The following is a 13229-nucleotide window of genomic DNA, read 5'->3' as shown; positions in this document are numbered from 1 at the left end:
GTAAATCTGTGGTCAACATTATACGTTATTTCGTGGTTCTTGTTCTAAGATTTCATACAGACTGGAATATAACAACCCTACACAATATACTATAATATAAGGGTTTCATCCAAGTCAATGTTGTTACACAGTCATTCTTGTAATGTTTCATTGTACAGAAAACACTGAATGACAATTCAATTTTAAATTTCATGTTAAAAATAATTCAATCCATTATTTATTCAACAATCACCTTTATATATTTAATGCAGCAACTTGTTTATCATTAAAACAAACAAAAAAATATTTGTAGTACAAGAAGATATTCTAATTACATTTTTGTGCCCCCACGTTAGTGGCGGGCATTTAGATTTACCCTTGTCCGTCCGTCCTTTCGTCCGTCCGTCCGTCTGTTCACTTTTGTGTTGCACTTAACTCAAAAAGTATTTGACCTAGAGTCATGAAACTTTACAGGAATGTTGATCAGCATGTGTAATTGTGCACCTGGGTATTTTCGTCTGGATATTTTTAGTATTTTCAGAGTTATTGCCCTTGACTTAGTAAAATTTTGCAATTTTCAACTTGTGTCGCATGTAACTCAAAAAGTATTTGACCTAGAGTCATGAAACTTTACAGGAATGTTGATCAGCATGTGTAGTTGTGCACCTGGGTATTTTCGTGTGGATATTCTTAGTATTTTCAGAGTTATTGCCCTTGACTTAGTAAAATTTTGCAATTTTCAACTTGTGTCGCATGTAACTCAAAAAGTATTTGACCTAGAGTCATGAAACTTTACAGGAATGTTGATCAGCATGTGTAGTTGTGCACCTGGGTATTTTCGTCTGGATATTTTTAGTATTTTTAGAGTTATTGCCCTTGACTTAGTAAAATTTTGCAATTTTCAACTTGTGTCGCATGTAACTCAAAAAGTATTTGACCTAGAGTCATGAAACTTTACAGGAATGTTGATCAGCATGTGTAGTTGTGCACCTGGGTATTTTCGTCTGGATTTATTTAGTATTTTTAGAGTTATTGCCCTTCACTTAGAAAATTTTTGCAATTTTCAACTTGTGTCGCAAGTTTCTCAAAAAGGATTTGACATAGTCATTAAACCTTATGGGCAGGTTGCTCAGCATATTTTAGATTTGCACCTGGGGTTTCGCTTGTGGATTTATCCAGTATTTGTAGAGTTATTTCCCTTGACTTAGTAAAAAGATTGACAGAACAGTGGCGCGGTGGGGGCACCTGTGTCCTATGGACACATTTCTAGTTTGTAATATTTTACACAGTTTTCATTATTTTATCATTTTTATACTATAGAATCTAATATTCATGAACTTCCCATTATCAAATGTTCATCAATAAAATTAGGTTTTGCAAGACAATAATAACACTTTACATAACATGTACATGTAAATAAATTACTTGGGTGCTTGCATGTGCCGAAAATATTGCATATTATAGGGACATCCAAGATCTTCCTACACTAGAAAAGTTGCCTAAAAAGTGTTATTGTGATTTTTTTAAACCCTAACCACCAAAACATGATCACTTCTCATAATAATTCAAATCAATTGTTTTTCTAACTTGGGTATTATCATTATTATAATATAACCAAAACTAGACTTCATTAAAGTGTTCCCTCCCTACTCAGATATGGCTATAACAAGGTGAATAAACTATGTTTAAACAAGCTTTAGATATGAAATATTGATGTACAAACACAAGTATACCTCCCTTGTGACAAGCTACCCCTTATCAAACTTCGTATAACTTATCTCCGTGGACCAGAGATAAAAACTGACTCAAAGTTTGGGCATGACACTTCATAATCACTCAATAAATTTACATGAAAATATAAAGGTTAGAAGAGGCCTTTTTTCGCCAGGTACTGCACAATCAAAAATCTGTTCTGGCATGAAAAAATGATGATCTTTGCAACTTAGCAATTTATTTAAATTTCTGGCACTGCATGATTTCATTAGTTATTTTAATTTAGACTTTTTTTTCTATAAATTTATAATATTATGTTATGTATGTTATCAAAATATTGGCTGTAAATTAAATATATAATTTATTTACAGCTGACAAAAGCATTTGGTAGGGACTTGTTCATTACAATTTTGTGAAGTATTTCTAATAAGAGCTCTGCTGAGGTAATATTCTACATCCAATATCCAATTACAAATTTAGAGAAGAATATAAACAAGAGGGCCATGATGGCCCTGAGGTCGCTCACCTGTATATAGGCCCCCCACCCCCGGGCAAATTTTTACCCAAGGGCTTTTATTTGTTTATTTGAACAGACTTGGTAGACACCCATAAGAAGATGTTTCATGCTAAACATCTAAGTTCTAGCTCATTGGCTTTTTTAAAAGAAGATTTTTAAAGTTTTTACTATACACATATAGTTAAAAACAATGTCACCCCTGGGGCAGGGCCAGTTTTGACCCCCGGGCGTTTATCTTAACAAACTTTGTAGATATTTACTTAAAGATGTTTCATGCGTAATATCTAAACTCTAGCTATTTGGGTTTTTCCAAAGAAGATTTTTTAAGTTTTTGCTATACACATATAAGGAAAATCAATGACCCCCCCCCCCCGGGCGGGGCCAGTTTTGACCCCAGGGCTTTTATTTGAACATACTTGGTAGACACCCATTAGAACATGTTTCATGCCAAATATCTTAGCTCTAGCTCTTTGAGTTCTTTAAAAGAAGATTTTTTAAGTTTTTACTATATGCATATAGGGAAAATCAATGACCCCCTGGGGCGGGGCCAATTTTGACCCCAGAGCTTTTATTTGAACAAACTTGGTAGACACTCATTAGAAGATGTTTCATGCTAAATATCTTAGCTCTAGCTCTTTGGGTTCTTTAAAAGAAGATTTTTTTAAGTTTTTACTATATGCATATAGGGAAAATCTATGACCCCCTGGGGCAGGGTCAATTTTGACCCCAGGGCTTTTATTTGAACAAACTTGGTAGACATTCACTAGAAGATGTTTCATGCCAAATATCTAAGCTCTAGCTCTTATGGTTCTTTAAAAGAAGATTTTTTAAGTTTTTACCATATGCATATAGGAAAAATCAATGACCCCCGGGGCGGGGCCAATTTTGACCCCAGGGCTTTAATTTGAACAAACTTGGTAGACACTCACTAGAAGATGTTTCATGCTTAATTTCTTAGCTCTAGCTCTTTGGGTTCTTTAAAAGAAAATTTTTTAAGTTTTTACTATATGCATATAGGGAAAATCTATGACCCCCTGGGGCGGGGTCAATTTTGACCCCAGGGCTTTTATTTGAACAAACTTGGTAGACATTCACTAGAAGATGTTTCATGCCAAATATCTAAGCTCTAGCTCTAATGGTTCTTTAAAAGAAGATTTTTTAAGTTTTTACTATATGCATATAGGGAAAATCAATGACCCCCGGGGCAGGGCCAATTTTGACCCCAGGGCTTTAATTTGAACAAACTTGGTAGACACTCACTAGAAGATGTTTCATGCTTAATATCTTAGCTCTAGCTCTTTGGGTTCTTTAAAAGAAGATTTTTTAAGTTTTTACTATATGCATATAGGGAAAATCAATGACCCCCTGGGTCGGGGCCAATTTTGACCCCAGGGCTTTTATTTGAACAAACTTGGTAGACATTCACTAGAAGATGTTTCATGCCAAATATCTAAGCTCTAGCTCTTACGGTTCTTTAAAAGAAGATATTTAAAGTTTTTTCTTTTGGTTGCCATGGCAACCAGAGTTCTGCATGGAATTAAATTCTTTGAACAATTTTTAAAGGTGACCACCAAAGGAACATTCCTGTGAAGTTTGGATGAAATTAGCTCAGTGGTTTATGAGGAGATGTCATTTAAAGCAAAAGTTTACGGACGGACGGACGGACGACGGACGGACGACGGACGGACGGACGCCGGACGAAAAGCGATCACAAAAGCTCACCCTGTCACTTTGTGACAGGTGAGCTAAAAATGAAAATATATTATATATGAAGATAGCAAATTTCTTCATGTAAATAATCAAGTTGACAATTAAAGAAAATATAAACTGATTAATTTCCTTGGGGGTCACAAAATAATAAGCTATCTAACATACTTATTTGTCAATAATTTCATTTTAACTGTCCAAAAAATGTACTATTTCAAATTTGCATAAGTTAATTTAAATTTCCACTAAAAGGATATAAAACAGAGTAAAATTGAAATAATTCTGAGTATAAACATTAAGCATTAATTTGTGAGGAAAGAAAAAAAATTCACAAAAAAAAATTTGCATAAAAAGGGACAAAACTTATGTGTGAAGAAAACCAAACTAGTTAACATATTGACAATGAAACATGATCATTGAAATCCTTCAAAAGTTATCCTAATCAAACCAAGGAAAAAATCACTGAAAATCTACAATAACTCTATCAAAACTAGAAATGTGTCATCATGCCACGGATGCCCCCGCATGCAGCCAAAATTTCAAATGTTATAATATTTAGTTCCAAATTTGTTTGCACAAAAAAAAAATTATTTTTTTCATTCTAAGTTCAAAGGCCCTTAAAACTTTTCAATGTTAACACAAACCATTTTTATACAATGTTCAAGGCACTGAAATTATTCAGTCTTAACCTTTTAAAAATAGCATATTGCATATTTGTAGCCAACATAATGGCTATATACATTTCCACAAAAGTATGAGTGCTGAAAGTTCAAAATTTTTCCAACATTCAGGAAAGATAAGTTTGTCCAAAATCATTGAACCACGACCAAATTCAAACTTAAACTGCTTATTCCTAAGATGTATCTATATTATTTTCAAAGTGAAAGGGACATAACTCTGCCAAAAAATCATCGAACCATGACCAAATTCCAACTTGACCTGCGCATTCCTTTGACATATCCATATGTCAATTTTGAGTTGAATATGTAACACTGTTGGGTTGATAATGAACAGAAACTGTAAATTTCATATCATTTTCAAAGTAAAAGGGGCATTACTCTGCCAAAAATCATTGAACCATGACCAGATTCAAACTTGGTCTGCGCATTCCAAAAACATATCCATATGTCAAATTTGAGTTGAATGTGTAATATTGTTGGGGAGATAATAAACGGAAACTGAAAATTTCATATTATTTTTAAAGTGAAAGGGGCATAACTCTGCCAAAAATCATCGAACCATGACCAAATTTGAAATTGACCTGCGCATTCCTTTGACGTATCAATATGTCAAATTTGAGTTGAATGTTTAATACTGTTGGGGAGATAATAAACGGAAACTGAAAATTTCATATTATTTTCAAAGTAAAAGGGGCATAACTCTGCCAAAAATCATCGAACCATGACCAAATTTGAACTTGACCTGCGCATTCGTTTGACGTATCGATATGTCAAGTTTGAGCTGAATGTGTTGTACGATTGGGGAGATAATGAACGGAAACTGAAAATTTCATATTATTTTCAAAGTGAAAGGGGCATAACTCTGCCAAAAATCATCGAACCATGACCAAATTTGAACTTGACCTGTATTTTCTCATGACATATCCATATGTCAAGTTTGAGTTGAATGTGTTGTACCATTGGGGAGTTAATGAACGGAAACTGAAAATTTCATATTATTTTCAAAGTAAAAGGGGCATAACTCTGCCAAAAATCATCGAACCATGACCAATTTCGAACTTGACCTGTATTTTCTCATGACATATCCATATGTCAAGTTTGAATTGAATGTTTTGTACCGTTTGGGAGATAATGAACGGAAACTGAAAATTTCATATTATTTTCAATGTAAAAGGGGCATAACTCTGCCAAAAATCATCGAACCATGACCAATTTCGAACTTGACCTGTATTTTCTCATGACATATCCATATGTCAAATTTGAGTTCAATATGTGCAACGGTTATTAAGATAATGAACGGAAACTGATGAGGACGGAAGGACGGAATGACGGAATGACGGAATGACGGAACAGGGTAACACTATATGCCCCTGCCATTATATGGCGGGGGCATAATAAAAAATTATGTAGACTGACAACAGAAGTGAACTTAACCTACAGTTAGATATAACATACTAACATGTCAAATATGAACACATTACTGGAATCCTTCAGAAGTTTTTCTGCAGAAACTAATAATTTCACAGAAAATTTGCTTATAAAGAGACATATTTTTTTTCTCAATAATATCAAGTTGCCTACAGAAAAAGTCAAACTTTAAACCATTGATCAATATAACACACTAACATGATGCCAAATATAAACACAATAATTGAAATTGCTCAAAACTTATCCTGCAAAAAACCAATTGTCTACGGACAGATGAACGACCAGACAAGACGTCTACCAACTTACAAAATAAAGACAGCATTCTTTTCTTGTTGAACTAATGTAAGTACTACAGAAAGCATTATTCTACAATAATTATTAATTATTAGAAGCATTATTTTAAGAAAGGATCATGGACATATCATATGATGTCAATAAACCAAATAATATTATGTACACCACCTTTCAATTGTATGTATGTTAAAATATTTCATTAAATTTCATTAAAATGCACCCTACAAGCAGGTTAGAATGGTAACAGATTATCAAGTTCTAGTTCTTTATGGTCTGATATTGTATGATTTGTGGTTGCGAGGCTTTTTTAATCACAAGTTATCAAACATGCCAGCTTACATGTTTTACCTGAGCATTCAACTCTGGACTGCAATCATATTATTACAGATAAAAATTAGAATCTATTTCCTAAACAAGTTTTACAGTTTACCAAGTAAAAGCAATGAGTCTGAGGATTCAACTATATATCAATGCCAAGCAAAATTTTAACTCCTTTTATTTCATCATATATAAATATATAAACCAAAATAACATTCATCATAAATTTAGCTATGGTTCAACAATTCATGTCTGGATTAGGTTCTGCTCCAAACATGTTTATGTTTTACATATTTTTCCATCTAGGACTCATATTCTTCTGAAGTATAATCTTTCATTTTAAAGAGAGGATTCCAACTGTGAAATATTTTTTATCTTTTTTAGCAAACTTGTCATCATACAAACTTTATCAAATCAAAAATTTACTTTAGTAATGTATAAATGATTGTGTAGTTAAATGGTAGGGGATTATTGCCGTCGTGATAAAGGCTTTGAGAATCCCTACCAGCTTTGTTATCTCGCACGAAACATCTCTACAACAACAACCTTATCTCATAAACTAGTGAAAAGGTCAAAGAATTTAGATATTGAGGACACATTAAACAGAGGAAATAATGTTATCTTATGCTTGTATTTTCTGACCTTGGTTGGCTTTATGGAATGCTGTTTATAAGTGTCACATTTTACAGAATCCAGTTCGATGTATACAGCCATGTAGCGTAATATATTGTTCTGAAACAATTTGAATGAATATAAAAACCCGTAAGGAAAAATTATGTTCAAACAAGGCATCCTGCTACAAGATTAAAGGAAATATTTGTAATCCACACTGACATAACATACCTTTGTCCTGGACATACTTGGACATTACATCTATTATATACCTCATAATAATTTGTTAAAAATTTTACTGTATAGCCTTATGTGATGCAAGAGAGAAATAATCAGAAATGTCACAAGTCAACCCGCAGCATTTTAGGTGCCAAGTTTTAGTTATTCTGTGCCTGTTGTATAGACCCTTCAGGTGCATACTAAAAACTACAAAATATGTATTTATTTGGTAGAATATAACACATAAAGTATCCCGCTGACAGTGATAAAACAGAATGTTCAACTATGACAAGATAATCCCAACGGAGGCGTTATATCATTTGTCTCAGGTGATCATTCCATTCTATCACCGTAAGTGGGATGTGATTACTAGTAAATAAAACTGCCTTAAGGTATTAGCACCCTAATGCATTACCTCCGCGTTGAAGAGTATTCAAATAGGCTAGGACTATTGTTAACTACATTGAAAATGAGGGCCATGGGTTCAATCCCCAGAAGGGTCAACTTTTTTTTCTTTCTTTTTTTCTTTTAACATTATTTATGTATTTCTCATGTCCCATTTGGAAAGAAAAAAGTGTTTAATTTTGATTTTTTAATTTATATAGGTATTTATTGGCTAAATTATGCTAAATCTAGTAATAAATATGATACCTGATATTTTCAAAGCGTAATATAATCAAAACTAGACGGTAAAAGTATTTCATATTTTACAAGATCAACCAATATACTTTTTTAAAAATTTAGGGAAACTTTGAAAACAGGCACTCATTTGGGTAAATTTTAAGAATTTTTTAAATTAGGCTCCCTTAGTAGAAAAAAAAGTTAAAAAAAAATGGTCAGACACGTGGTAAAAATGGGTGGGGTAGGGTAACATTTTTATACAGATTTCATAAATTTTATGTAGAAACCATAATTTTGCTTATGTGGATTGTTAGCTGAATGGTACTATTTGTTACCAAAAATTCATGAGAAAACATTTTTCATTAGAAAGTTATTACAGATTATTTAAAGGTTCCTCATTTCTAAAAAAGGGCCCTCATAACATCCTAGCTTGAGTTCAGAAAAGTGGCCATAACTTGATTTCCGTACGGTAAACTTTGTTTAAATTTTGCATACAGGTGTACTTTAAGGTATACATCTGACCTATGATGTCAATTTTTCAGTTCCTTATAGTGCCCATTAGGGTCCTAATACCTTAAAATAAAATTTCAAAAGCCACAGAAAAAAATGATATTATTCATGAAAATATGTGTCTTCAGCTTATGTACGTCTTCATCTCTGATAATACCGGGACCTCAATCTTGTTGAATAAATAATACAACTTTGATATATTCATATCTGTATGAAATAATGAAAATGTGTATAAAATTAAGCTGATACGGTATGAAATTTATGATGACTTTGCTATATTTCTTCATCACAATAAAGCAAGTCTAATGCAATCAATATGGAATCATGCAAACATGTGTATCAGTGGTTCCTTGTATAATACGGTTTCAAGCTCATATTTAGTGCTTTGATCTTGAAACCCCCAAAAAATTAACAGGGGACATGTCTTGTCTAAATTCTAAATGAGATCAATTATAAATGAAAAATGAAAGTTACGTCTTAAATGCTTTTATTCATTATTATATTTTGATTACTCAAATCAAGCAACAGCTCATAAAGGGAATGAATCTGCTGACAGTAACTGATTCTACCCGTAGGACCAGTGCAGACCATTGATCAGCCAGCACTTTCATGCCATTTGATCATGGTCTGCACTGTTCGCTATTCAATCTGTACATAGTTTTAAATTTTCCCTAAAAATGAATGATGGTTCTGTCCTTAAATGTAAATCATAAACATATCCAATTTAAGATATTTTGTGAGGTAAGGGCTAAAGCAAATTGACTTTCTTTCATGATTTTGCACAGCCAATATCAGTATTTTTTAACAGTATAAAATCTGGCCACATGGTCTATTTTCAAAAGAAAATAAAATAAAATCATCATAAAAATTATCACAGTTATTGTCCGGGGTAACAGTATTTTACTCGCGATGATACTTTTACTGTTACCCACAACCCCATGTGTTACATTTGTATTTACTAGTATATAATATATATGTTGTTTGTTTGATTGGGTTTTACGTCACACCGACACAGTATTTATATCATATGGCGACATTCCAGTTTTACTGGTGGAAGAAGACCACAGGTGCCCCTCTTTGGAATTATTTCAGGCACAAACGGGCACCCAAGTAGAATCACCGACGTTCAGTAAGCTTGCTGGATAGCTTCCTCAAATGAAAGAATCCAAAGTCCCTGTCGGGATTCGAGACAGTGGTGAGGGGCAAGCACTTTGAAGTCAACGATCTTAATCACTTGGCCACGAACACCCCTTATCATATGTTGATTTCAAGGATATTATGATACAACTTAACCACAAACTATATCATAACAATATTGGTGTGATTTAAAAGTTTGAAACAAACACTCATACATAAATCTTTTTATCACATATAAACCAAATAACTAATAAATTCAGGTTTTCAGTCACATAAACACTAGTAAGGTCATATTGTTGTGTTCCTGCTTCCCAGCAGGTAAAGGATAAAATCAAGTGACACTCTACCCATTTAAACATACAACAAAAGAAATGATAATCTGTATGTAGGTAAAACAAAAGAAGGTCAATCTTTAAAATCATGATAAAACAAGACATAAAAAGGAATGAAGATTTGGCTGATCGAGACTGGGCAAAGGTAGCATCTTAAGATACCAGTCAGCTCTGTACATCGTGACTGATAAATGATTGATAAACTCTAACATCTCTACAAATAAAATAATCGCTGAACAAGTGGATTAGGGTTTATTTCTCACACTTTTTGGCTACTGATATATAACTTGAAAAGATTAAAATAATCACATTCAAACTTTGATCTGATCAATGGTCATCATGACTTATAATCTCAAACCATAAGTAATTCATATAGATACTTTAAGAATGTACAAAGAAAATCAAATACTTATATACATAAAACAATGTTTCTTGTTTGATCTAGTTTGAAGATACCTTGAAGTGACATTATATGCACATCCGAGAGTAAATGGTGAGTGTTCAGGTAAAATTGAAATAACTTCACACCTTTTGTCATATTAAAAAATTTGTTTCCAATTTCATAATAAACGTCACCCGAGTAATCAATAACCCACGTGACCCATATAAATATATAAATATATATCCTTCGGTAATTATTGGTAATGTTCCATTTATAAAAAGAGTGAGACAGTCTTTTTATATTTCAGGCAGTTTTTATATTTTATCCTATCAATTATTGTTCAATTGCCATTATAACAGACAATCTTTTCAAATATGCATCATATTTATCTGTTTGACAGTGAAAAAAATGAGCATAATGTCACTTTGAACTTCATTGTGTTGACTTCATTTTCTTCCTAATTTAATTTCTAGATAGTGTTGTATGTTTCACATTTTTACCAAATTAAAGCTGGATAATAAGATATCAGGGACTTGCTACATAACTTATAAATTTAACATATATTTTTTTACAAAAGAATTCATAACAATTTTCAAGGAAAACTATTGCTTGCAAATAGTATGATTTAATACCCCAAAAACAACCGATTTATACCCTAATGTGTATCTATCCTTCAATCTTTAATATGCACTAGCAGTTTTGACATTAATTAAAAAATATTCATGCAATGTGAAAAGTATGTATGTAAGCTATGACTATATAACAATAATGAAATTCCTACAACACATTACATAGTTTTGGTACATGATTAAATGTTCCTTGATTAGTATAAATTCAACACAAGACAAAACAACTTGTTAAAGATAACAGAAGTGGAAACAGTACAGAAATTTTCATTTTAATTAAATTATAACCTTTCAAAACCATTATGCACTTGAGATTTGAGCAACAATACACTAAAACTGCTCAGCCCTGGGACAGCTCAGAATTCTGACCACCTAAATTAAATGTTATTTTATAGAGATTTCAACATCAAAAATACAAAATAACTGAACAGTCACAGTTCTGATAGCCTTATGTATGTTTTAAGAAAGCCCAAAGTCCTGCCTAATGTTAATTAATAGAGAAATCAGCATCACAACATATATCATGGACAGACTACAGTTCAGTATATGGTAAGAATTCATTGGTATAAAGGCATGTCATAGCCTGTAATGATGCCATAAAACTTTCATTATCACCAGTTGTGCTCAATTGTTAATTTATCGTTTTTTTTCTGAAAATGTCTTCATGGAAATTTCTTTCCTTTAAAAATATTAGATCCACAGAAAAAAATTTTCTTGGGAAGAACTTGTACCTTTTAAAATTAGAGTTTAATGACTGCACAAAACATTTAGTCCAGTAATTGAGTCATCAATTTAAACACTAAGAATCTAAGAACAGTTAGAAAGTGTCAAAAATCCTTGTATCTGTATGGAAGAGCTATACAAGTTCTTCATGTAATTGTTGTAGAACTTCCTGTCTTGCATTAAAGTTTATGACGATAAGCTGTACATTATGGGGGAATAGAAGGGACAAATCTACTTTGTAGACTTGAGTAACTTTACATCATTCTGTTTCAGATGGGAATTAAAAGACAGGTTCTCTTTTGAGATCCATGCTCAAGATTGGGATAATAATCTAAAATGTGTATGCAGTGGTGAGGGTGTTCCGTTTCAAAATTAAGGCCTTATTACTAACTACAATAGTTTCAGACTAAAAGGGTACTTGTGATATTACTGGTGGTCACTTTTTGAACTCCGACCATTTATGTCATGGTTCAATCACAGTCATTTTACTAACTACAACCTCTAACAAATAATAATCCTGCAAACATTCAAGTAAAGGCATCCATCAAAATAAAGTTTCTCCAAAACCATCTTCCTTTCTCAGTCTAAATATATATATACTCTTCATATGTATGCATATATCATTGATTTTCTTCATCATCTGTCTACACGTATAAAACACCATGACTATTTGTAATCAAACAAGTATAATGTTTCATTCCCAATGTCACTCACAGAACTTTAATACCAGAAATGAAAAACAGAAGCCAGGTGGAGAATTAGTGGTTCAACCACAATCTTCACAGTAGTGCAGTAACAGGTTAACTCCTGTTTTTAAACAATAGGAGTTAACCAGTTCCTGCACAAAGTGATGATACAATCTTAATAGCTGGTACCTTGATACAACTTAAAATCTCAATAAACTATTTTTACGAGATGGCACTTTGGTAACAATGTAAAATCAAAAGTAAGCATGGTAAATAGAAAATTTCTTTCCTTTTTCTACTTACCTGAACTCAGTTCTCAATTTTTCAATAATTGTATGGACTTGCTGCATCACAGTTCTAACACTAGACACAATGAATGATATTCAAATGTTTTCATACAATGCCCTTATATTTTAGAATTATTTATAATTTCTAAAGGCAGGAAAGATATTTAGATCAATACTGTGAGGAAAGTAAATATCTTGTGAATTGAATTAAATCTATCAACTACTGACTTACCACTGTGGGTATTTGATTACATGTGATTCCCTCAAACTGTTCTCTCTCTGGTGTGTTGTTAATGGCAACACCATGTTGAGGCTCTACCCAGCATTCCATGATAATCTGTAGTATCCCATCATCCTCTGTTGATTCCATTTCCTCATCATCATCACTTAAACTGATCAAAAATATATGCCATTAACTTTTTCATAAATATCAGGTCTATATTGTCACCTTAGATCAG

At 32.5% G+C, this 13229-nt stretch overlaps 1 protein-coding gene across 1 annotated transcript in view; it reads right to left on the bottom strand.

The window, feature by feature from the left end:
• Window positions 1-13229, bottom strand: part of LOC132737715 (KICSTOR complex protein SZT2-like) — a 118531-nt gene that overhangs the window by 73777 nt on the left and 31525 nt on the right. The window contains exon 22 of the mRNA XM_060725043.1: window positions 13004-13163. Coding sequence (XP_060581026.1) covers window positions 13004-13163 — 160 coding nt within the window. The remainder of the gene's footprint in view (window positions 1-13003; window positions 13164-13229) is intronic.

The sequence above is a fragment of the Ruditapes philippinarum genome, unplaced genomic scaffold (assembly GCF_026571515.1).
Source record: "Ruditapes philippinarum isolate M1 unplaced genomic scaffold, ASM2657151v2 ctg2555_1_1_1_1, whole genome shotgun sequence".
NCBI lineage: Eukaryota > Metazoa > Mollusca > Bivalvia > Venerida > Veneridae > Ruditapes > Ruditapes philippinarum.
The sequence above is the reverse complement of the archived record's forward strand: the minus strand, read 5'-3'. Positions and strand labels throughout refer to the sequence as shown.